At 42.4% G+C, this 26377-nt stretch overlaps 1 protein-coding gene across 3 annotated transcripts in view; it reads left to right on the top strand.

Moving 5' to 3' along the window:
- The window catches only part of atad2b (ATPase family AAA domain containing 2B), a 72982-nt gene that overhangs the window by 5719 nt on the left and 40886 nt on the right, over positions 1-26377 (top strand). For all 3 annotated transcript variants that reach the window (XM_080047875.1, XM_080047876.1, XM_080047874.1), the window contains exons 12-24: positions 39-213; positions 536-624; positions 1033-1192; positions 2981-3071; positions 3331-3642; positions 4578-4719; positions 5682-5868; positions 6000-6185; positions 14072-14207; positions 16457-16650; positions 16755-16914; positions 20831-20953; positions 22321-22449. In XM_080047875.1, the coding sequence (XP_079904001.1) occupies positions 39-213; positions 536-624; positions 1033-1192; positions 2981-3071; positions 3331-3642; positions 4578-4719; positions 5682-5868; positions 6000-6185; positions 14072-14207; positions 16457-16650; positions 16755-16914; positions 20831-20953; positions 22321-22449 (2084 nt within the window). The remainder of the gene's footprint in view (positions 1-38; positions 214-535; positions 625-1032; positions 1193-2980; positions 3072-3330; positions 3643-4577; positions 4720-5681; positions 5869-5999; positions 6186-14071; positions 14208-16456; positions 16651-16754; positions 16915-20830; positions 20954-22320; positions 22450-26377) is intronic.

Genomic DNA, 26377 nt, shown 5'->3' with positions numbered 1-26377 from the left:
ATGAACACAGTTTCCATTTCCTATTCCTTCCTTTTCAGAGGGTGTTTGTTCTATGGGCCTCCAGGAACAGGAAAGACCCTGGTAGCACGGGCGCTCGCTAATGAGTGTAGCCACGGAGACCGGAAGGTTTCCTTCTTTATGAGGAAAGGAGCCGACTGCCTCAGCAAGTGGGTCGGTGAATCAGAACGCCAGCTACGCCTGCTCTTTGACCAGGTGAGACGTCTAGGCACCACACTGGCAAAGTGAAAAGCAATTGTTGGACAATATATTTGTCACCATAACTTCAGTCATTGAACCTGAATTGACCTCACAACGTTAATAGAAAACTGGTATTTGCTGCTGGTAGAATGTTCAAAATGTTTCTGTATTTCTTCTATACTAGCTATTGTACCTTTTTAATATTTTCATATTGCTTTTCACCTTTTGGGAAAATTTGCATCTTATATTCAAGTAAACCAAACCCAGCCAGCTTTGACAAACTTTTTCAATGCTCCTAATGTTTTTCTGTTTTGGCCTCGCGTTTGCTTTTGATCAGGCTTACCTGATGAGGCCATCCATCATTTTCTTCGATGAGATTGATGGTTTGGCTCCTGTTCGCTCCAGCAGACAAGACCAGATACACAGGTAAGGCTACTGTGGTTGTAACCCTCATATCCAGGAAGGCACGACTGTTCTGTTTACATATTCATTCTTGAAACATTACGGTGCCTCCAATGTGGTCCAGTGTCAACACTTATTACCAGTTTAGCAGTGAACAACCTCAATAGCAGTTGTTTTGTGTCATATGTCCGTAAGAGTGGAAATACTGAATTGTTCGTGGGATATGCTTGAAAGGCACTCAAAAACTTTTTTTCTTCTACTGTGTCAACTGTAGTACTCTTTATTCAGTGAAAGTAGGTCTTTTTTTGTACTGTCTCTCTTGAAATGAAGTTGGTAGGTTTTGGTGTATGGTGCCAGATCAGATGCAAGTGAATACTAAATGGTATGCACAATATTCTGTCCCATCACCACTCTCTCTCTCTCTCTGTCTAGTTCTATTGTGTCCACTCTGCTGGCGTTGATGGATGGCTTGGACAGTCGTGGGGAGATAGTGGTCATCGGTGCTACAAACAGACTTGACTCTATCGACCCGGCACTCAGGAGGCCTGGACGCTTTGACCGGGAGTTTCTCTTCAACCTGCCCAGCAAGAAGGTGAGACGGAAGGACACATGTCAATATTGGGATTGCAGTGAACACATACCACACAAACACTTGCTTTCGCTGCACATTGATTGTCAGCTGATGTGTTTTTCATTGTAGGCGCTTTTAACTTTTCTTTTTGTCTACCTAAAAGATGGCATATTACACATAGAAGTCCAACATACACAATACCCAAGATGTTATTGCAGTCTGAATCTGTGTCTCCTGGCAAAATAACAGGATGCAACATTCTCTATATGGAGCACTTACTGTACACACAATGCTGTACTCGCATGCACATCCAGCTTGACACAATATATTGCAGAAGTCATTTGTTTTTTGGTAATCATCATTTCAGAGTCCTGCGATGAAATTATTACATGCATCCTTCTGCTATTAATGTTTAGCCAGTGAAATGCTTTTACTGTGAAGCCGTAGCCTTAATGCTCCTTTTGTTGAACAGTAACTTAACCGCTGCGCGCCGAACTATGGATAGTGTTTTTTAATGTAGAGAGAGCCGTGTCCCTGGCATATAGAAGCTACACATGTTTATTTTGCTAGAAAAACCGGCAGAGCACAAATCTTTCCCCAGAAAAAGTGGCAGGTAGTCTCAATAACTTACTAATCGCTTAGACTAAATTGGCGAGTGTTATATTTGAGCCCTGCACGACACTCTCCGCTGATCACAGTGATGGTGCCGTGGAGACACCTTTCATGTTATGTTGTCATCTAACTTTATAACTCGCGTGTGGGTATTTTGACAGCAAATGTTATAGACTACGCATACGTGAAGTGGAGCCGTGACGTCAGAGTTAACAGGGAAAATGGTTTCGGTGTTTACAAGAAACCAAAACCGTTGTGTTTTCCAAAAAATCCTTCCTGAGAGTAGATCTCAAAAACTTGCGGTTTAATGTTTGCGTTTGCTGTTTTCATGTAAATGATATAGTGCAACCGCGAAAATATTTTCGCGTTTGCACCGTTTCGTGTTGTCGTGTAAAGTGCCCCTAAGATAATTAAAAATGTTACTGACATGCAGGTGTGATGGCTTTAATCTTGCTCTTGTGGAGTGACAGCGAGTTATATTAAAAGCTCAATGTAGGTGACTCCTCTTCATTGAGCCTGTGTAATCGGTTGCTTACATAGTTTGTTCACACAGTAGGATCATTGGTAATCAAAGCCTAATCTGCAGGCCTAAGTGCACCAGTAGTGAGCCTCGTCAATGGTTTAAAAACCTTGCTCCAGGACACAAATGGTGATCCTCTCTACACATTCAAGTACCACTGCCTTCTGGTGTTGCCCAAGCTAGAAACCTGTAGGAAATCTGGCCTGGTTGTGTCTAGGAATACAAATGGAGATGTGATGAAAGATAATGAAAACGGTTGCCTTTGATTCACGACAAAGACTACTTTGTTCTTAATGTCTGCTCATCAAAGCAGAATCCTGTGGAGACCATGCAATCAATTGTAAGGCCGACTCACACATTTGTTTCCATTTTGATCTTTCTCTTGCTGTTGTCAGTGCTAGAAAGAGTAAAGGTTAGTAAGACCTTATTAGAAGGTTATTCACATATTTATGATGAGACTATGTTGGTGTCATTTCATTATAATGCTTTGTTTGTGTCTTTTATCTTGTGTGTTGCAACATGCCAACTTCAATTCTAAAAAAAAATCTTTTACATTGTTTGTTAGCTGTTGAAGATCAACTCTTATTATTAGGCTCTGCCCCCTCATCTGTTGACTTTGCTTTTCCTGTTTTCCTTTGTGTCTTTTTTCTCTGCCAAACCCCAAATCCTCTGTTCAGGCCAGAAAGCACATCTTGGAGATTCACACAAGGGAGTGGAATCCCAAATTGGCTGAGCCATTTGTAGAGGAACTTGCAGAAAAATGTGTCGGTAAGAGTAAAACCTGCGTATACAACTCCTGGATCCCATCCTTGCTAAATGACAGGTCAAATTATTTAAATGTAGATCTGTGAAGCACATAGAACCCAGTTCTCACCATTTGTATCATCAGTCTTTTTTGCAAACTCCTTGATTCAACCCGCTGACATTTCTGTTCTCTTATCCATATCAAAACAACCTTTATTAAAAAGCGAAAAAATAGCCAAAGCAATTATGAACTAACCTTTGTGTGTCTACCTTTGCTCCCCAGGCTACTGCGGTGCTGACATCAAAGCACTTTGCACAGAGGCAGCCTTGGTGGCATTGCGCCGTCGCTACCCCCAGATCTACGGCAGCAGTGTCAAACTGAAGCTAGACGTCACATCCATCGTCCTGGGGCCCGGAGACTTCAGCAGGGCCATGAGGAACATCGTCCCCGCCTCCCAGAGGGCCCTGGCTCCCTCGGGCCGAGCCCTGTCCCCTGCCCTCAGGCCCCTGTTGGCCAGATCTTTCTCCTTGGTGCTGAAAGCTCTGCTCCGAGTCTTCCCCCATGCTCAGTGTACTGACAGGGACAACACACAAGGTAGGGAACTGGGACCATTGTATTGGGCTTGGAAGAGCCCGAAATGCAATAGAAAATGTTTTTTTAAATCCAAAATGTAATTTTTTTTTGCTTGCTCCATAATGTAATAACTGACCCAAAATGTAATGAGTTGTTACATTATGGGCAAAAAGTCATTATGTTTTGTGCTAAACATTTTGTTACATTATCGACCACTTAAAACATTTTGGGTTTTATAATTTCTTTTTTAAATAACATTTTGTTGTCACATTTTGGGTAATTGTTACATTTCAGGCTCTTACACCGCTGTATCATTTGTTTTCACTTTGCTTCTGCTGTTCGCTGCCTCCAAACCGTGACTCCTGTTCTATGCTCCATTGCCAACTGTCACCCCTTATTAGTGTGTTTTCCATGTTTGAAATACTGAAGGTAGTTTTTTTATTTGTTTCGGTCCCCCACCTTATTACACAATACTTTTTTGTATCAACCTCACACACAGAACAGAGTCAATGGTGAAAAAGAATCCCTCCTGAGAATGGGGTGATGGCACAGAGATTGGAATACCGGTCATCCTTCTTGGACTTCAATAAACCAATTCCCAATCCAGTCAGCAAATGAGTGTTTACAGCAGATTAGCCTCAATGCAGCTCTTGACCAGTGGGAGTTTACAGGAGTTGTCTTGCATCCTATAATGACATGATTTTCCCAGCTTGCTGTACTGATATAAATGCCCATTACATCACAACTAATAAGCCAGCTCTTTTTCTAAATGATACATCTTTTAATTTTATTTTGTGAAATGGCCTCATACATGTCAGTGATAGGGGTGCTTTGAGGATTCAATTTTGTAGAAGCAAACTTTCAAGTGCTTGTGCCACCACTCTTCTCAGTGGCTCCAGTAACATTGAGTTGCTCCATATGCATGGCTTAATAAGCAGTGTCTCTCTCTGTGCTAGGCGGTGACAATCAACTCCTTGAAGAGAGTTTGTACAGCGACGATGACGATGAGGAAGGCTCTGCTTCAATCTACGAAGTCCAGCCAGCTGGATCCCCAAAGAGTCGTCTCTCCTCGCACACACCCTTCATCCATTTCTCCTCGTGAGTGCACAAACAATATTACATTTTAACGCCATCATGCCAAGCATGTGCAAGGCATATATTTGCATTTTCAAACATGGAGCTGATGCTAAATGCTGATACAGAATTATTGTTTGACAGTTCAAGCAAGATGGCGCCTTTTTTGGTGTTTTTTTCCCCATAGTGTCATCTGTTTAGAGACTAGTGTTATAGTTATCACCTCAGTAGAAAGCAAACTTTTAATTATGACTGACTATTACTTTCATACAGACTTTACATTAAAAGGATTGAGCAACAAATGGTGCATCCACAAGCAGCACGTGTAGAGAATCCTTAGCAGTGGAGACAAACAGGCAGATTTTAAAATAATTATAGATGGCATCAGAATTATTAGAATCAGATTATAATTGTAGGTGCCGCTTCAATTTAAACTCGAGAAAAGTGAAGACACTTATTTCTTTTCATATGCTGCTTCTAGTTTTCAAGTCTTACAAAATATGCCTAAAGGCTTCAACCATTTTATGGTGATGTTGTGTCTGAAATACAAAAAGAAAACCATCATTTTATCGGATGGTCATTAAACCGCCACTAAATGCCCATCAGCTCTCTGCCTTTATTAGAGTTCTTTTAAAGCCAGGGTTAACTGTTCTGATCATAAAATCAATCATGTTATCAAGTACCTGTACAATACTTGAAGCTCACAAGAAATCTCCAGTAGTTTGAAAAACACCTGTCCTGTAGATGAAGTTACAAATAGTATTTAGGAGAAATCTCCGCGTTGCAACACATACAGTGGAAGGACAGGTAATGTGTACAGACGTCGGCCTTACAAATGGCACTGTGCTGCATGCATGTTGCCGTCTGTGTGTGTGTCTTTACGAGACGTACACGAGGAAAGGCTTCTTTGTAATATGGTGGGAGTTATAATTCTTAGTTAGTAACTACAACTACTATGCTAACTCTGAACTCCCTTCTGCCGCCAGCTCCGCCCTCAAACAGCCCACAGCATACCGGCCTCGCCTGCTGCTGGCCGGGCCCCCGGGCTCAGGACAGAGCTCACACTTGGCCCCCGCTCTGCTGCACCACCTGGACAAGCTGCCAGTGCACCGCCTGGATTTGCCCACCCTCTACTCCATCAGCGCTAAGACGCCAGAGGAGTCTTGTGCTCAGGTAACAGACACACCCACACAAATGAAGATATTTCCACACATCACACATGCAGATCCAAACACTGCCATCTCTCGCACAGGTGGACGAAATTTAGAGAGAATAAGCAACTGACTGGCTTTTCATGATCATAGGTTTTCCGTGAGGCGCGGCGGAGTGTGCCCAGTGTGGTGTTCATGCCGCATGTCTCGGAGTGGTGGGAGACAGTGAGTGACACTGTGAAGAGCACCTTCCTCACCTTGCTCCAGGACGTGCCTTCGTTCAGCCCTGTCCTCATCATTGCTACTGCCGAGACTCAGTATTCACAGCTGTCAGACGAGGTAGGAACACTGTGTACACACCAAGCCCCAACCACAGAGAATTCTACCAGCATCCAATGCGGAAATGACACACAAAAAAATGCAGGTCGCAGATTGGCCACTAGGGGCAGGTATCAAAACAGAGCAATTTCTCATTGACTCCCATGTTAAATAGGCCGTTTTCACAGCATTATTAAACCCATTTAAGGCATGGTACAAAAAAACATTCTAGTCTGTATGTATAGGTCATATCTCCATCACAGCCCGAGGGGGTGATATTTTTTTTTGTAACAGGCTATTTTTTATTCTATTGGAGGTTAAACTGTATGAATAATTAGGGGCATGTGACAGTTAGCCGCTGGCCCTCACTTCGCCTTGGAGGTATACGTCGGCTAGATGGCCGTATCTCCCTCCCCCAAACTTCACATCAGTTCCTTTTTTTTGGTAAAAGGAAATGAGGCGGAGTCAAAATCTGACTGCAGTTGGAATAACTGAGTTCAGCCTGGATGATACACCTATTGTATATACTATCTATGGTAATCACACCTGAGCTACCTGAGCTTGCATTTTCTGAATTTTGTGTATTACAAAACAAAACCAACAAATGTTTGGGGGATTGTGCAGATAAACACACCACCACATATTCTAGTGGGGCAGAAGTGAGAGGGATTATTTGTTTCACTCTATAATTATTTTTTTCATTCAAATGTTGCATAGTGTGCCTTTAACTGCCTTATATTTCATTATATAGAATTTAGTTTTTTCATTTACATGAATTGATATGCAGAGGGGGGAGGGGGTTGGAGACCCCAATGTTAAAATGAAACCTACGCCGGTTGGCGAAGACAGTAGAACTCTAGTGATGTCATAGTGGGTTCCAGTAGAACTGTAGTGATGTTATAGTGGAGATCAGTAGAACTGTAGTGATAGTGGGTTCCAGTAGAACTGTAGTGATGTCATAATGGGGATCAGTAGAACTGTAGTGATGTCATAGTGGGTTCCAGTAGAACTGTAGTGATGTTATACTGGAGATCAGTAGAACTGTAGTGATAGTGGGTTCCAGTAGAACTGTTGTGATGTTATAGTGGAGATCAGTAGAACTGTAGTGATGTCATAGTGGGTTCCAGTAGAACTGTAGTGATGTCATAATGGGGATCAGTAGAACTGTAGTGATGTCATAGTGGAGACCAGTAGAACTGTAGTGATAGTGGGTTCCAGTAGAACTGTAGTCATGCATTCCACAAACACACAAATATTGATGAGGTCATCTATGACATCATAAAACCTTGGTTGAAACTTTATAAATAGGACCTTCTTGAGCCTTGAAAGTAGCTTCCACGCTCCCTTTGCAGTGCAATGGAAAGCTCTGATGATCGAATAGATCCTAGAGTAGAGGTGTTGGACGGTATGCCTCTACCCCAGCTGCTTCGTACCTTGAGCTTCAAGCTCGGTGCAGGTTAGCGCTGGTTGGGTCTGGAGTCGGTAGAGCTTTGGACATTTCTCCGGGTCCGAGCCTGAGACTTAAGCTCAGTGCGCCTGGCCACTCCCGTCCTGTTAGTGCTAGAGGCCCCGTGCGCCTCGATGCCTTGTCCCTGGGACCAAAGCCCCAGCAGGTACCCGAGCAGGACGAGCTCCAGTCGAGGAGTGCCAGAGCTTTCCATTGAGCTCGGAAGGAACTGGGAGTTCACACACACACACGCACACACATCCATATACACCCACACTCACACCCACACACCACCCACACAACACGCATGCGCATCCATATACACACACACACACACACACACACACACACACACACACACACACACACACACACACACACACACACACACACACACACACACACACACACACACACACACACACACACACACACACACACACACACACACACACACACACACACACACACACACACACACACACACACACACACACACACACACACACACACACACACACACACACACACACACACACACACACACACACACACACACACACACACACACACACACACACACACACACACACACACACACACACACACACACACACACACACACACACACACACACACACACACACACACACACACACACACACACACACACACACACACACACACACACACACACACACACACACACACACACACACACACACACACACACACACACACACACACACACACACACACACACACACACACACACACACACACACACACACACACACACACACACACACACACACACACACACACACACACACACACACACACACACACACACACACACACACACACACACACACACACACACACACACACACACACACACACACACACACACACACACACACACACACACACACACACACACACACACACACACACACACACACACACACACACACACACACACACACACACACACACACACACACACACACACACACACACACACACACACACACACACACACACACACACACACACACACACACACACACACACACACACACACACACACACACACACACACACACACACACACACACACACACACACACACACACACACACACGGATGTGTGATTCAAGATTTTTATTAGTGTCCCAAGAGGGCAATTTGGTTTACAGCGAGGAGAAGCGACAACACATAACAGTACAAAACAGTGACGGACACAAACATGTACGCAGGCCTGGGCACTAAAGTGCAAGAATCAGGGAAAATCCAACACAACAAAGTCAGTTCCTTTCCCTCCATAGCTTAAGACGGGCCACGCTGGGGATAGAGTCTTGCTGTACGGCAAAACTCGTCCGAGATATGACCAGAGAATTCGGGCTCTTAGTAAAGAGTGTTCCCGCTCTGAGAAGGCAGTTCCAGGGCAACTTTCTCCTACTGTTATCCAAGCTCCGACAGTTAGACACAGGTCATACAGTCATAAAATAAAATCATAAAATTAATTAAAATGAAATAAAATAAAATAAATCAAACATAAAATCCTAGAATCGTAACATCATAAAGTGCCAAGATAAAGTGCTATGTGGCCAACAGCAAACAATCAATAGCAGCAAAATAAAGTGCAGAGTGCCGTTAGCAGCAATGCCCACAACAGCAACAATATCAACAGTACAGTACCATAAACACCATCAACAATATAAAAAATCGAAAACACAATCAACAATAGCAGCATTTATCTGCTGCTGGCAGCATTGGTTGCTCGAATCGAGGCAGGGGCAAAGGAAAACTTGTATCTGTTTTTGGTGGTCATATGGACACACAGGCGACGGCCAGATGGCAACACCCTATATTCAGAATTAAGAGGGTGGGCACTGTCTTGTCGTATGGACCTAGATTTTTTGAGCAACTGTTTGCAATAGAAAGGATCAAGGCCTTCTAACTGGATACCAGTGATTTTCGCAGCAGTTTTTACTATTCTCTCCAAGAGAATTTGTCCTTGGTAGTGAGGTTACCGTACCAGCATATGATAGAGAAGGAGATGACAGAATGAATGTAAGCGCTGTAAAAAACACACAAAAAATGACACACAACACACAAAAAATAAAATAAAAATTAAATTAATTATTCTCTTTCTCAAGGCCTTAGCAGTAACTGACCAGCCATTGTGGGTTAGACTGTATGGCGAAAGAGAGAAATCGAAGGGGGGGAAAAAGAGGGTCCTCTCTCATTAAGGAATGAGGTCTGCAGGTTGGCAGCCCCATGTTTTTACCCCAGGACACACACGCCACATCAATATGCTTGTTTTGTGTGTGGCTGGTGTTTTGGCAAGGCCTCAACCCTGGCCATGCTCCAAGGAGAGCAAGGCTCTCGGGATGATTATTTCTCTGTAGTTTACTCATTAGGACTGAGGCACCTTGGCTGTTGCATCCACTGAAACATAAACTCATTCTTTTCTATCCCCTGCAGTTGTAGTTACCAATTTGTTTTCTGCTTAACTTTGGATACTCTTAGTAGTTTTCTTTTTTCTCTTTATGTTAATTGATTGAAAGTTTTCCGTCTTTTTACCTTACTTGTCTCCACCATGTTTTCTGATTTTTCACAATTACGCCCAGCAGACAATTTAGCACGAGTGTCAAATGATGACCTATTAAGTGGAGTGACCACAACTATGATTGACGGATGTTAACTCCTATCATATGAGCTTTGACGGTCATTTGGCCAATCAGAAACAGTATTTGTCATTGAGGGGCGGTGACATCAGTCAGTCAGAGCGTCTGCAGGGAAGTTTATATTTTTTTCTCTCCGGGTCATCGGAGCGTTCAAGTAGCCGCAGCCGCAGTACTATTATTTTACCAGTGCCTACTCGGTTTATGTGAATCACTTTTTAAATAAATTCATGGAGTTTGCCAACCGTTGTTTTACAGCCGTTTGCATTACTTTATGCGCGCGCTGATTAACGGCCGCTGTTGTCGGATTGTCACTGCAGATTAACGTTTCACCTCAAGTTAATAATGTGCTTTTGTCTATTGCTGCTTTTGCGGTTTTTGAATGGTGCGTGGTGTTCTGGCCGACACACCTGAGGTGAATGTAGTGATTTTAGCAGATCAGCGCCGAAACAACAGACTCACCTGCATCCTCCACTATCGTCCAATTTTGCACCATTATGTTCCTGCGCACGACTGAGGTGTGTGTGTGTGTGTGTGCACACGCGTGCGTGAACACGAGATTAACTGTGGTGACAGAGTATATTCTTATGTGTTTGATTGATGGTTGTGTACCAAAGATAAGGCAAATCCTGTTTGCCACAATATAAATAATTAGTTTATTGTAAGGGAATTTGGTGTGATTGATTTGAGGCTCCATGTTATTTTCTGTCTTATTTAAAGCTGGTTTTGCCAGCATTTTGTACCGTTTTTCTAAGCTGTTTTTATCGTTTTTCTTGGTAAATATCTACACACTTTGTATTGTAAAAGTCAAGAAGGTTGGCTGACTAACTTGTTTTGCTCATTTTACTATTCATCTGACAATGTTTTTTTTGTCCTTAATTCTCTTCACCAGAATACACCAAATTGCTTCTCTTAAAGGTTCAAATCACAAAAAAATCTTCTGGGGGGGATGCCCCCAGAACCCCCTACCGGGGTTTGTTTTCGGACTTCTCACTTTTTGCATGCCTGATGCTGACTTTCTCCTCTGTGTTGTTTCCCATTTGAGTGTCTTGCATTGCTATTTTGTGGAGGGGTTGCATCATTACACTTTTTAATGGGTTCTTAACTTTTCAGTTACATCGTATAAAGACCCCATCTAAGGAAATCCCTATGCCTGTGTATCATACACTGTGCTGCTGTCTGTCTTGTGTCCACCCTGGTGATGATGAATGATTGATGTAAATAGTTGACACAAACATGTAAGTGCCCGACCCTTATGCTAGACTCCTGCCCAGTTGCTCCTTTTATTTACTTTGAGAAAAATGCTACAAACCTTGAATACTTTCACAGTTTGCATTCTGACTGTAATCTAATCTCATCCTGAACTGTACCAACCTTTGGTGGATTGGCTAATCTGGAAATCAGTTGGAAGATGTTAAACTTCTTGTAATCTCATAGGCCATAGTGAACGTTTGCTTAAAACAAGCGTTTTTACCAGTTTGATTGGAAGCCAAATCTCATGTCTCCAATGCTGATTGTTCATGACCACATGAATGCACCAAACTGACACTGTTTAAATATATCTATGCATTCAGCTCTTGAAGGCTACAATAATGCTAGTTGGTTTTCAAATGAAAACATAGACAATCAAAACTGAAAAAAAAATATTAGTACGAATAATGTAATGGACAAGTAACTGCAGAATGCTAAGGAAATGTGCGAGATATGTTCAAATCAATGTAATTGTTAAGCTCAGTCAACACAGAGAAGCTATGTGGAAAACAGAAAAAAACTCCACACACACTACTGCTGTGATTTTCTTTTATGATGCAGGTTTACCTACAAGCTCTGGAAGCATGTAAGGAGATCAAATCTACTAGTAAGTGGCCCCACTATGAAACAGTTTTCCAGGGAGGCTAAGATTAGCAAACTATTTGCTGAATGAGTGGAATTTTGCTGAGGCTGTTTATGTATGAATTATTTTATTTTATTTTATTATAATTGAATCTATTTGCTAGAATTTGTTGCTTTATCAAGTGATTATCTCTTGTCCCAAAAGAGGCCCATTGACTTCTTTCAGCAAGATTTGAAGAATTTTGGTTTGAATATTTCGGCATTGGAAATGCTGCCGTCTATGGTGTTTTGAGTGATTTGAGTGATCTCTTAGCATGTTGTTTTACTTTCTGGCACGGAGCACCCAAACCTCAGCAGGGGACAGGCCGCATCCCTCCCCAGCCAAAACTGACACTCTAGGCTTGGGTCCAGCATCACTACCTCCCCTAAAGCCACTCACTCTGCTTAGGTTGACTTCCTTTTTGGTGGTGGACTGATGGAAATGGCTAGAACATGTGATTTGTAAGTGCAGTTAGAAAGACAGTGCCCAATCAGTCTCTCAACGACATGAACTGCTTGCTGAATGTGAATGCTGCAAACCACATTTTTTACCAAAGAGATTTGAAGGTTTGTACATCTCTTCTCCCTAGCCACTTCCTCCTGCTCTTTTTGGGGGATCCCTTAGCATTCCCAGGCCAGATGGGCTGTGATCCCTCCAGCCAGCCCGATGGGCTCCTCGCAGTCGGACGTGCAGGAACACCGCCACAGGAATAAAAAGCCTGAATCTTTTCAACTGACTCCTTTCAATGCGAGATGGAAGCAATTCTATTCCTTGCCCTTTCGCTGCTTTTATCTGTGACCTCATTCGTGCGGTCACTACCTAAAACTCATGACCACAGCTAATGGTTAGAACGTGGAGTGACTGGTAAATCCAGAGCCATGCTTTCACCTTCCTCTTCACCACGGCAGTCCACTTAGGCGTCTGCATCACTGCTGACGCCACAGCAGTTCACCTGTTAATCTCAAACTCTATCTAACCCTCCACACTGTAGTCACCATCTGGACTGTTGTGTTTCTCTTTTTCTTTGTTAATTGTATGACTTCTATAGCACATCTTTTTGTATTCACTTCTAGTTTCTGAGAAGATTAAGGAACCATCTTTAGCCAAATGTGATTCAGGAAGATGGTGGATAAAGCAGAACATGTGTCCAGTTTTGTTGCACTCAGAGAGACATCCTACATTTCCTTTGTACATTAATCTCTCTCCTCTATACCCCCCTCACTATTTTTAAACATTCATTTATCCACAGATTTCTGCTATCCTTCTGTGTCAACCCCCCTGCAGCCTCGATCATGATGAAAAATATTACAAATGATTACCCGCTGTGTGCTACATACACTTTGACTGTCTCTGGCTCCCCTACCGTCTCCCTTATTTTTACTCCATTCTTCCTTCACTCTACTCTTCTGAAGAAAAAGTGCAAAATCCAGAGAGCAAGAGAGAGAGAGAGAGAGAGGGTGATAACACAGGGCAATGCAGAGAGAAAGAGAGAACAACCATGGGCAAGGGAGGGGATCGATGTGAAAGACAGATGTGGGGAGATATAAAGTGGAAAATAGTTGCTTAGTCAGCAACAGGGCTCTCGCCGGGAGCAGCCTCGTTGCTCCATTACAGAAGTGGACTGGGATGTTTAAAGCCCCCTGTAGCCCCAGTATAGATGCACACTATGACCAAAGGTAGCTGAAGACATTTTCATATATTTCTTCTTCCTTGTAACTATATCAAGTTATCAAAAAGTTGAGCGAAAAAAAATATAAAAAAAACACCATCTGATTAGTGAATGTGAAGATCGTTTTAGGTCAGTCTTATCACAGGACCATCCAAATGTAAAATCGGTTTAGTCCCACTCCTTGTGGGTAACTCTTATCAACCCCCTGTTTATTTATTTTTTAAGGTGAGAAGTATGTTCCAGAAGACCTATGGAGAAGTACTGACGCTGTGCCCTCCAGAAGAAGAGGACAGAAGGAACTTCTTCTCTGACTTATTGCTAGTCCAAGCAGCCAAGGCTCCACCACGCCTCAGGAATATAGGTACTTACTGTACTCACAAAGGCATACACATGCAGCATGATAGCTACAGTGCATCTGGACAGTATTTACAGCGCTTCACTTTTTCCACATTACTATGTCACAGCCTTATTCTAAAATGGACAAAAAAAATAAAAATTCTCAAAATTCTACAAACAATACCCAATAATGACAACGCAAAAGGAGGGGGAAGGGCCTTTGTCAGGGAGGTGACCAAGGGCTGAATGTTAATCTGCCAACAGGACAACAACCCAAATCAGGTAGTCAAGATAACACATGGGGTATGGGGTATTGTTATTGAACAAAGAAATGTTATCCATTTTGGAACAAGGCTGTGACATAACAAAATGTTGAAAAAGTGAAGCGCTGTGAATAATTTCCGGATGCACTGCAGGACTCATCTCTCTGTCAGTCCTAGAGGGCAGTGTTGTCTGCATGTGCTTCTTTTACTTCCTACCTAGTTCCATTCTCAACCTTTCCCACAGTCCTTAATGGATCCAGTGAAAGGTAGATGATTGGTGGATTTCACCTATATGTTCAGAATCAGTATAATTATGTGCATAATTTAGGATAGAAATGTAAAGATGTGCAATCCTGAGTGTTAGATGGGCCAAATGTGAATCCTGTGTTTTCATTGCCATCTCATTCCCTCTTCCCCATCAAAATCAGTCCACACCACCACTCAAAATTGCTTCACTCATCCTCTGTTTTGGTTCAATAAGAGAAAACTGTTGGGAAATGCTTTCAAATGGAAATGGTGCCCAGGGTTCATACACAGTTTCCTCATTGATGCAAGGCAGGGGTCCCACGCTTTATTCACCTGATGCTCGTCAGGGGTCCCTGCCTGACTAAGAGATAGCAGTCTGGCTTCCAGCAGAGAGGCCGGCAGAGAAGCAGGGAGAGGAATCGCTATGAGATGGCCCGGCCGTTATTACCCATAATTAGTATCAGGGTTTGGATGGCTGCTGGTGAGTGAAGCGGCCTGCTGTACCATGGAGCCTTCCTAATGATGTCGGCAGATGCCTTGGGCAAGGACTGGTGCCTTGGGAAGAGCGGAGATCTGCTTGCCTTGCTAGATCACTTTCATTGGCCAGAGGCTATTCCTAAGTATATTTCAAAACCTGTTCGGGAAGGAGCATGGCTGTGGTATTCTTCTCAGCTGCAAGAATTATAAAAACATGTTTTTCTTTTTCCTGGGCGAGTATCCTTGGTGTATTTTTGCAGTGATGTTAAAGGGTCAAGGATGAAAATTGAAATGAGTCGGATTTTCCCACCAATGTGCCTTTGTGTTTTGTTGCTATGGGCAAAAGCAGAAAGAATATTTATTTTGTCTCTGGATCGTGCTGTCAAGAAAAATTTGTATGGATTTATATTACTGCCTTATTTATCCCTTTATATCCTATGGCAATATAGTATGGGCAAGCACATACAAAACTAGTCTAGATTCGATTTTTATGTTACAGAAAAAATTTGTTAGAACTGTAACCAACTCCAGTTGGGACGCTCATAGTGCTCCGTTATTTCTAAGTCTGAAGTTGTTAAGCATATATGATGTGAATACTCTTCAGATCGGCACTTTTGTTTTCCAGTTTCTCAATAATTTACTTCCTTCTTCTTTCAACAGTTTTTTTTATAACCAGGTCACAGATCCATAGTCATCAGACCAGATCTGTAGATCTCCTTCACCGTCAGTTTTACAGAACAAATCTTGGACAGTTTTCAATTAGGGATAGAGGTCCAGTCATTTGGAACAGTTTTCCTGTTACTCTACGTACACACTCATCTTTAGTTACAAAAAACATCTTAAAATTTACCTAATTTTAAAAGCTTACGATAATGTGTTAAACTGAATGTATGTTATATTGTCTTTTTGCTTGTTAGTTACATCTTTACATTGCTTTTTTACATGTACTTAGATGTATTTTCATTTTTGTAACATGACTTTGTAGTTTTATCTCTTTAATTTTATTTTTGTTTGTCTTTTCTTTTCTTTTTCTTTTTCTTTTACTTCATTTCTTTATTGTATTTTAATGTCAGGTGGACATCCTTCATAAGCCCTTCGGGGTTTCTTTTGTCCCACCCGTGCATTTATGTATGTCTATGCGCATCTTCTTGCCATTTTTTAATCTTGTTTATTTGCACAAATAAAACTAAACTAACTAAACTATATGGAAACTGTGTGAAAACCTTATTTAGTTATTGTTGTTATCTGTCTTTTTTAACAACTTTTTATTGTTTCTCACCAAAAACAGAGAAACTTAAAGAGGCACTGCCAGTGGCTGAGGCTCCAGGCCCCAGAGTCCTGTCAACAGAGGAACAGCACCGTCTGGCTGAACAGGAGGAGAACACACTACGGGAGCTCAGGCTCTTTCTCAGGGACGTGACCAAGCGCCTGGCCACTGACAAACGTTTTAACATGTTTAGCAAGCCAGTGGACATCGATGAGGTAAAAAGGAATGCAATTACTGTATGTTGGGACACCCACATACTGGTGTCACACCCATAGTTTGATTTAGGCCTGAAGTAAAATTAACTTTGTATTTGCGTCAGGTGGCAGACTACCTGGAGGTTATCCGACAGCCTATGGACCTGTCGACCGTCATGACCAAGATTGACACCCACCGCTACCTGACAGTGAAAGAGTTCCTGACCGACATCGACCTCATCAGCAGCAATGCTTTAGAATACAATCCTGACAAGGACCCTGGAGGTGAGGAGGACAATTACATGAGCATGCAAATGAACAGACAGACAGACAGACAGACAGACATCCGTCCGTACATAAATGCACATGCAAAATCCACCTGAAAATTCATGTATGCATAATTCATATAATTCATCAGGCATGTGCCTGCTTATACATAAACACAATCTGCCGCAAGTAAAAAAAAATAGATATGTGATGGCAAAACTAGGTTATCCACTCATGTTGAAGAATGACTTTATCCCCATATACAACCATTAGATTATCCGTCAAACTTACTCTCAGTTTTTCTGATGTCATACGATAGTCCCTTGATCAGCCTTTTGAATATCCGAATAAGTATGACATGGGCTTCAGTCGATATTGTTGTGTTCCATTTGGCCGTCATTGTGTAAAAAAAGTAATTAGATTTAACGCTAAATTACTTAAGAAGAGGATTTCCGGGGCAGTAAAGATAAAGCACCTGAAGATGGTTTCCTTTTACTTGGCCATTTAAATAACATAAAATGCAAACAACCCCCACTGAAAATGGCATTACCACAGTGAAATTCATGAAGGGTAGCTTAAAAGGCGCTGCTAATGCATGAAACATTAATTGCCTCTTGCCTCGCAATTTCAACCAATTTTTACTTCATCTTGCATCCCCTCTCAGCACCTTTTCCCCACACAAACAAACTAAGAGGCTGACTAATCATTTTGTTTTGAAATGTTTAAATTTAGTATTTGCTTGCATGACATGGAAGATGTGTAAGGAGGATGTATTTGTGTATGCATTTCACATAGGAAAGTTGTGAACAGTTTGTTGCGTGGAGGAAGGTTGTTCTTTTCACCAACATCGAATCCTCAACATCAATACCATGCTTTTAATTGAAATCTGTATACAGTAGGCCTGCTTCTGACCATTCTATTGCTATGACAATTTTTTGTTCCTCCACTTACTGTGTTTAGCTGCTCTGGTTCCCTTGCAAGAATATGGCTGCCTGACACTAATAGGAAGCAATTCCCTGCCAGCCCAAATGAATAAATCATATCTCTGTCTTTGCAGGCGAGGGCCTGGGTCATTTGTTGGAATACAGGGTCTACAAATGATACACTTAAGAGGAAAAATGCAATTAGGCAGTTTAATAAAGAAGACTAACGAAGCCTCTTGCTTGCTCGCACAGTGCTTGGCCCAGGGAATATGGCCCCGGACCTACACAATTATGCTGCTGGGGAAGTTGTACACTAGCTCACAAAGGGCTGGGAAAACACCTCATTATCCCCAGTGATCTATTTCTTATAGGACCCAATGTACAATCATGTAACCTACCTCATCTTTTACCTCCTAACTTTGCTTAGTAATTACTTTGTTGTGTTTTAAAAAGGCTGATAATGTAGTGCTCCAGTGTGGCTCGGGATCAAACAATGTATTGCATAATAGAAATGGCCAAAAAAAAACACCTCTTAACCACGAAAGAACACATAAGAAACAGCATTGTTATGTCTGTGCGATCTTGTCCTGTGTAGACGGGAGGTAAGGCAGGGCTCATAACGGCCTCCACACACATCCTACCTCTACTGCGCGTCTACTGCGTGTCTGCGTCTGACTTTTTTTCACCAACCGTGTAATCAACCTAGAGCGGACACACATCCAACCTCAGACTCACTGTTAATGCACGTCGGAGGCACGTCTGCAGCGACGCTCCCCTTTACCTCAGGAGGCCTGCCTATTTTTTTCTGAGAGCCGCGTGTCTCTCTCGGGTCTCTCTACTTTAACTGATAGAGAAATACTCTGCTGAAAGTCATATTGACTTCATACCGGCAGCTTTCGCTGTAGTTTCACCATTTCCTGGTGTGTACATTTCAAAATAAAACTTCCAACAAGCGAAGATGTGGCAAAAAGAGCAAATAAGAAAAAAAAAGCAATGGGGCGCACGGATTACTGTCCAGACTCAATATTAGACTCAATATAAATCAAATGCATCATAAATGACATGAAAGAACTTCATTTTAATGGGAATTATCTATGAAATCTCTATGTAGAAAGACAGGGCATTTAGAAGCAGCGCTGCAGCAGCAGTTGAGAAGTTGTACGTGTGTCCGAGAAAAGCGCGAGAGAGGCAGCAGTAAGGTAAGGGCCCGTGTCCACCTAACGCCTTTTTCCAGCGTTAAACGCTGGCTGTGCGCTCGGGAGTGTGTCTACTGAGCGTTTTTTTCGACCGCTTTTTTCGACCGCTTTTTTCAAGCGTTTTATGAGCTGGGAGAGAGAGTGCTGTGATCCGGGGAGAAAAAAAGCTGATCGTCACCTGTCAGTCAGACCTATCAACACTGGTTTAACTCTCTAGGCTTGCTGTTTTCTATTTAAATCGTTACATTGTAATATGAGTAGTCTTATGATGAAACAGAGAATACTTTCCACCATCCTCTGTTTGGATGAGGAGGTATCGCGGCTCCTGCAAACACACACGAAGCAAGTTGTAGGCTGACGTGTGCGCATGAAACGATCCGTAGGAGATAAAAAATACAGCGAATCAAGTGTTCGCCTAATCTGCTCCCACAAACGGGCTCTCCTCCCTCTGTTCTGGTCATTTTAAGTCACTATTTTCGTACAGTTTCGGGTAAACAGAGACGGAAATAGCAGTTTCTCTTCCGTCTTCCTTGTTGCCAAGGCGACGAGTCCCGACGATCTACTATCTGATTGGCCCTTTGAAAAAAGCGGCGGTGACGTCCCCGCCGCCTTTCTGAAAAGTTAAGCTTTTTTCAACTTGAAAAGCTCGAAGCGGCCGCACAAAAAGGCAAAAACGCTCGAAAAAAAAAACGCTGGGCGCTGCGCCTTTTCTCCGAGGCGGCCGCTTCTCATTGGGAATCAATTGAAAAAAGGCGCTTGTGGTGGGAAAAAGGCGTTAGGTGGACACGGGCCCTAAGGCGACGCGCTCCAGAGGTAGACGCAGGATGTGTGTGGAGGCCGTTAGGCTGCTGATGAGCTCTCGGCATCCCACTTGGCCTTTGACACCTCCTCCGCTGACAGGCATTTTTTGCCCTTTTACTGCACTTGCATGTACTCACACACTCGGGCATACTCTGGCAGTAGAAAAACGCACACCTCCATCGCAATTAGTCAGCCATCCTCCAATTAGACAAAAGAGAGCTGGCAGATTGTGACCCCTCTGCCATTCTCTGCCTGAACTGTTCTCCCTCTGCCTGCTGTAATGAGACTGCCTGTTTACAGTGGCTATGCTTTTAGCGCGCCTCTTCAGCTGAGTCTGCAGGAGCTGGGCAAAAGAAGGATTTAATAATGCTGTGGTACATATGGGGGAAGAAAAGCCATACGCATTATTAAGGAGTGTGTGCATGAGGGAGTAGGAGTGTGAATGAAAAAATATACTTTTTATTGCATATATATGTGGCTGTGTGAGTTTATGCACCCACCTTTGTCTTAAAATGTGTGAAGTGGTGATAACAGGACTTTCATGTATTTCTTGAGTTCTGCCCGCTATCATCTCTCACCAAAGCCAGCTCTATCCTTTTATTCAAACTGTGAGAAAACGCCACAATCCCTTTTCTCACGGATACAGTGGAATGCGGTGGGCTTGCTATCGCCTCTTTGCCTTACTTACATGATGGGGTGTGGAGAACATACACATCAAACTACAAACTGCACAAGCATTGATGGGATTAAAAAAACACAAAAGCGTCTTAAGTAAAACTGTTATGCCATGGCTGATATCTTATGTTGCAAAGGATATGGCCTTGAACATACTCTCTCTCTCTCTCTCACACACACACACACACACACACACACACACACACACACACACACACACACACACACACACACACACACACACACACACACACACACACACACACACACACACGTGTCCACCCAGTTTTGTGAAAGTTATGTTATATTTCACTCTCGCTTTTCTTTTCTTTTTTTCAGACAAGGTGATCAGGCACCGAGCCTGCAGTTTAAAGGACACAGCCCATGCTATGTTTGCTGCCGAGCTGGACCCAGAGTTTGACCGCATGTGTGAAGAAATAAAGGAAGCTCGCAGAAAGAGGGGTAAGAAAATAACTTGCATAACGCTAAGTGCAAACATGGTTTTAAGTCACTGAAATAAGACATACCAGCCAGCCAACATACCTATCACTAAACTCACATCTCTACACTGTTGAACAGTTAACCATAACATTTGTACATCTCGCCGTAACCATTGAAAAGTAGCAGGCTCAAATTTAAGTATTATAACATCATAATAGTTTATGAAAAACTGTTTTGCAAGATCGTATCATCTCTGCACTGCCCTCTTTATTGAGGGCTGGTAGTTTTCAGTTAATTATTGGTAGAGCAGACTAATAACACTGACCTTAAAAGTATCATTCATTTATGTAAATATAAACACTTTGGAAGAATGCTTACTGTTTTAAATAATGAGGCCTAGCCAATCATTGTTAGAAAACTTATTTTATGGGGGGGGAAAAATTATTAATATAGCCCAGCATTAATTGATGGAGCGTTTAGTTTTTAAATGTATGTGGCGCAGAAAAAGGAGCATTGCCTGCGGCGCCAGTGTTCCAGACAGTACCTTCTGTGCTAGCTGTCTGCCTGGTGCTCTGCATCTGTACACTCACCAAACAGCCCCAAGCAGTGCTGAGTGGATATAGTGTAAATCTAAATGAGTTTTATGCACATGGAAACACACCCGTACAATGCAGTTAAATTAACTTTTATGTAAGTTGTCAAATATCTAGCACAAAGCTATGCAATTATATTCAAATGGTCCTGTTGCTGTACTTGCCCACATGGGAAAACGTTTAATAAACACTGTGCCCATGTTAAACAGTGTTTAAATAGGATAGCTTGCTTGATTTTCAGAAATCTTTTTGTTTGCTTTTGATTAGCTATTTTAGCAGCTAAAATCACACGTTGCTAAATGAATATTGCAGGAGCAGAGGTCAACTGCCTCAGAGGAAGAATACAGCAGCATACATTTTTCATTTTCTTGTCAAGGTCCTGCTATGAAGCGATCAATTAGCCCAGCGCTGCATGATGTCCAATTGCAGTAGTGATCAAAACCCAAAGTCTATCCGGGGGGGATGACAAGATGAAAGGAGCTGTGATCAATTTGGCCAAAAACTTTAATAGCACTTGTTAGTCAGAGTTGAGAGGTCTAATTTTCATGGACTTGCATGTCTCTACACTCCTCTTCTGCTTTGAATTCCCGTCACACACAAGCGGGATAAATATAGCCATGGCAAAGAAATAATATCCTTTCAGTTTTACTTATATTCTTGCTGTTTGACATGTGGTTGTACCCAACTCACCATACCATCCTTTTACACACACACACACACGCACGCACGCACACATGCACACAAACATATAGTAATTGTCTGTTGTCAGTAACTGATCCTCTGTGGTCACCCCAGACGTCCAGATGCCAGTCCAGCCGACAGCAGCTCAGAGTGCTGTGGTAACCAGAAGGCACCACACTGCAGGAGAGGAGCAGTCCAGGAGCAACACCCAGGGCGAGGCCACTGACAAACAGTGCACCACTAGTGAGTAATCAAACTTTCCTTCAGGCCACACGTGTATAATGGCTACACATTGATTGATTTGAAAAAATTACTGCCACCAACAATATTTTCCTTTTGTTTAAACTACTCATTAAACACATGTACAAAACGTTTGTGCAAATGATGAAATGCACTTAGTGATTGCGTCTGCATAAAAAAAACAATAAAGTTACACCCTTAGCTTGAACAAATGGAGAGATGTATCAGAATATCTTCCAAGTTCACTTTTACCTTTCTTTTTGACTCACTCACTCAATCCTTTGCTCTCCCTAGCCATGTCTTTTTTTCCCTGTCCCTGACGCAAGAGCAAGCAGCTGCGTTGTATTAAAACAGTATATAAAATGTATGTGGTGGCACAAACACAAGCGAGCACACACACATACATTTCTTAGCACTGGAGAAGCAACACACTGAGAAGCATCATTAGCGGGGCTGCTCTCTCCTAACCGCTTACAACATGACCACGCCACAGAGCAATTACATGCCCACCTGTGGCAAACGGCTGGTGCCTAAGGGTGAAGGGAGGGCCAAGGTATGGGTAGGGGGGCAGACTAATGAGGCTGTTACCTGAACCAATCGGAGGTAAGTGTAGCGATTACAGATGGTTCAGATTAGGCTGAAGGCTACAGAATCCTTGTACTTGTTGGTTGCGGACTTCCCAATAATATTCACACAAATGAATGACAGAAACTTCTAGTTACAAAAGAAAATGCATGTTATTTATTAACATAAAGTAAATACAATCCAACACATTTAAAAAAAAAACACTAAACTAAAGCACTGTGTGTGTGTGTGTGTGTGTGTGTGGATGCAAATTGAGTGAGTGTGGGGGTGTGAAAAACCTTTGTCTGTGGGGGAGAGCTTGAGGCTTCGGTGTCCCCCCCTAAGGTTAAGATCTCAAAGTATGTAAACCCGATTACCAAAACGACAATGAATAGTTCAAATCAGTACACATACATTCCAAGTTAACAGTCTTTTAAGCCATGTGTTCTTACTAAGCTAAGCTAACTGTCCAGAAGTTCATACGATACCAGATGTTTACACAGCGCTCATAGCAGTGTTGGAGACTGGTCCTTATGGCCTGAGACAGGGGTATTGCTTCGCAGGGTCGGTCTTGATTCAGTTCGGATGAACTGGTGCTTTCTGGATCTTCAGTAGCCGCGGGCTAACTGGCGTTGTCCTCCTCTTGAGGGCCTTGCTGCCAGCTTGGTCTGTTCTTCTGGTTCCTCTTTAGTTGCTTGGAGCAGCCGGTTGGATCCTAGTTCCTCTTTGGTTGAGAGGGGCTTCACGGCTGTTTGGACAGGCCGTGTTGTAGAGCCTGGATCAGGGAGACCAGAGCTTGTCTGGGTCCAGAAGGTTGAGCTACCCCCGGTCGGGGGTGGTTAGCAAGGCAGGAGAAGAGCGTCCTCCAAAGATAAAAGCCTTGGCTCAAGGCAGAGGAATGTTGGGGGTTTTGACAAACACTATCCGTATTTTAAAGTCACAAGGCCAGTGAATGAAATACATGTACACATTCACTACATAAGCAGCTTTTACATGGAATCTGAACAATGCCCTCTAGCTTCCCACCTGGACAAATGAAGAGGAATGAGGTGGCCTTGAAGAGGAGCCTTCCACAGTTATTTTTTAGCTAAACAGACTCCAGATATGACATACAACTGGAGGGGAGGGTATGTTTTATATGTAGTGACACAACTTTGACTGAAAAGAAGATTCACTGACCATTTTCACTGTCTGTGCAAATAAAAGTGGATGCCTTTTCTGTGGTACTATTTCATCTTACTTATTGGCAAATATTTGACTTAATGAATTTATTGGCTGAAGCAGTAAGTCTTTATTATTATTAGGGTTTGTTGTTTAAGTTAAGATTGATTTGTCTGTTTTTTTGTGTGTTGAGTATAACTGTCCAACACTAGGGGGTGCTTGTCCCCCATGAGAGCTTCCATACTACAATTCCTGCTGTGTGGGTAAACCATTCCTTCTCCCAGGAATATGGGCCCCCTCTTGAGAGATGAGGGCCTCTGTTGGCCACCATTAATACTGTAAGACTCTGGGCATTAGTCTAGGGCAGGGCTATTCAATTAGTTTTGAATGGGGGCCTGTTGGTGGAAATGATCCAAAATGAGGGGCCGGAAAAAAATGCCTAAAATTGATGAGCATCACATCAATGGCTACATATACTGTAAAACACTACAACGATATAGGAGTGCATACATTGTCTTTATTTTATCAAATAGAGTTCACCAGCTTATCAAAAATAATCCCTATTTGATTAACATAGGCTGCCTGTTGATTAAGTGTTTAACAATCTTATCAGTTCAGGAAAACACAATAGGTTAACTCTTCAACAGCTTATCAAAATACATAGAAATACATGTACTCTAAGTGCAACAGCTTGTCAAAATACAGGTAGGCCTAGGTTTACTAAGAGTGCAACAGCTTATCAAAAAACATAGAAATACATGTAGGCAACTCTTAAGTGCAACACCTTACACTACAGTGCTTTCCCCCCAAAAATGTGTTTGTCAAGGGGTCACTGTCCAGGGTCATGCGAGGCGCGGCGCAGCTGTATTTTGCTCAAAGATGCCAATGCACAGTACAGAAATAAACTGCTTATTTGAATACAAAAAAACTACAGACACTGACTTTACAATTGTGCAATTTTGCTTGCTATGTGAAGGTACAAATTTTGTGCAAACATGCAGACAATACAAAGCAAAGTTCTACTGGTGCAATATTATGCAGACACACTAAATACAAATAATGGACCATACACTTACACTGCTGTACAATCGCGCGCACAAAGCTGCATACACAGAGCAGCTGATAGAGAAACGCTTGGAGACACATGTGCACATTTATTTACTGCAGATCACGGCCTTTCGCGCAGTTATGACCATGCAAAAGCACACATCGCGCGTGCTAGTACATTAATTGTGCACCACTTTAAAATGTATTTATTTATTTATTTTTTGGGTCGGTCGGTAGTCAAGGCGGGGGCCAGTAAATATTCATTGCCACCTATTGAATAGCCCTGGTCAAGGGGCTTATTGCTGTTTTTTCTTGTACTGCTGAGCCAGGAAGAAAAACTGCTATGTACTGTAGTAGGGTTGTAATATTCAGCTTAATTGTTTTAAATGTTCCTTCAAAATAATTCAGTCCAGGGTAAACTCATGGAGCTAAGATGGATGACTGAAAAACGACTTGATCAAGTCTGATGTTACAAAGATGTGGGGTGCTGATGTAGATAAGAAATGATTATACATAATCTAAAGCAATGCATTAGTCACTAATTACAGCCTAAATCGCCATGGAGCTTATTCAGCATATTTGGCCCTGAACTTGAAAATAACCAGAAATGTATGATTCATTCTTACATTTGCTTGACTTGGTATTTTATTTCATTGCAGATATTGCACAGGGGTAACTGATTAACTCACATCTCATTGTGTATTCTCTAATATTTAAATACATGACTGATTCATTCATTCTTCACTAATCCTACTTAATTCCTATCCAATCAATAATGATTAATTCACATATCTGTGACAATGTGACGCAAATCAAAGCAAAAATAAAAGTTGTGCATATACTTATGGTAATCAATTAATTGATTATTTGTGTCATCCAGAGAGACCTCTTCTTTTTTATTTTTTTATGGTGGCAGCCAACAATAGACCCTTATATGCTACCTTTAGCTATAGTCGTTATCTGGAAAGGCAGATGTCACAGATGTGGACTACCAATTTTCATGCTCTTGGGAGAGTCATTATCTGACTCCACCAGAGGCTTAATTAATTAGACTAACTCAGGTGGTTAATTTGTGACATCGACAGCTAGTTTTCACCTGCAGCACCTCAGCAAGGCAGCTATTAGGCTAATTGATCCCAGATTCAGTCAGGTCTGGAGG

This window comes from Ammodytes marinus, assembly GCF_949987685.1.
Source record: "Ammodytes marinus genome assembly, chromosome: 19".
NCBI classification, from domain to species: Eukaryota; Metazoa; Chordata; class Actinopteri; order Uranoscopiformes; family Ammodytidae; genus Ammodytes; species Ammodytes marinus.
This window is presented reverse-complemented; position numbering and strand designations above follow the sequence as displayed.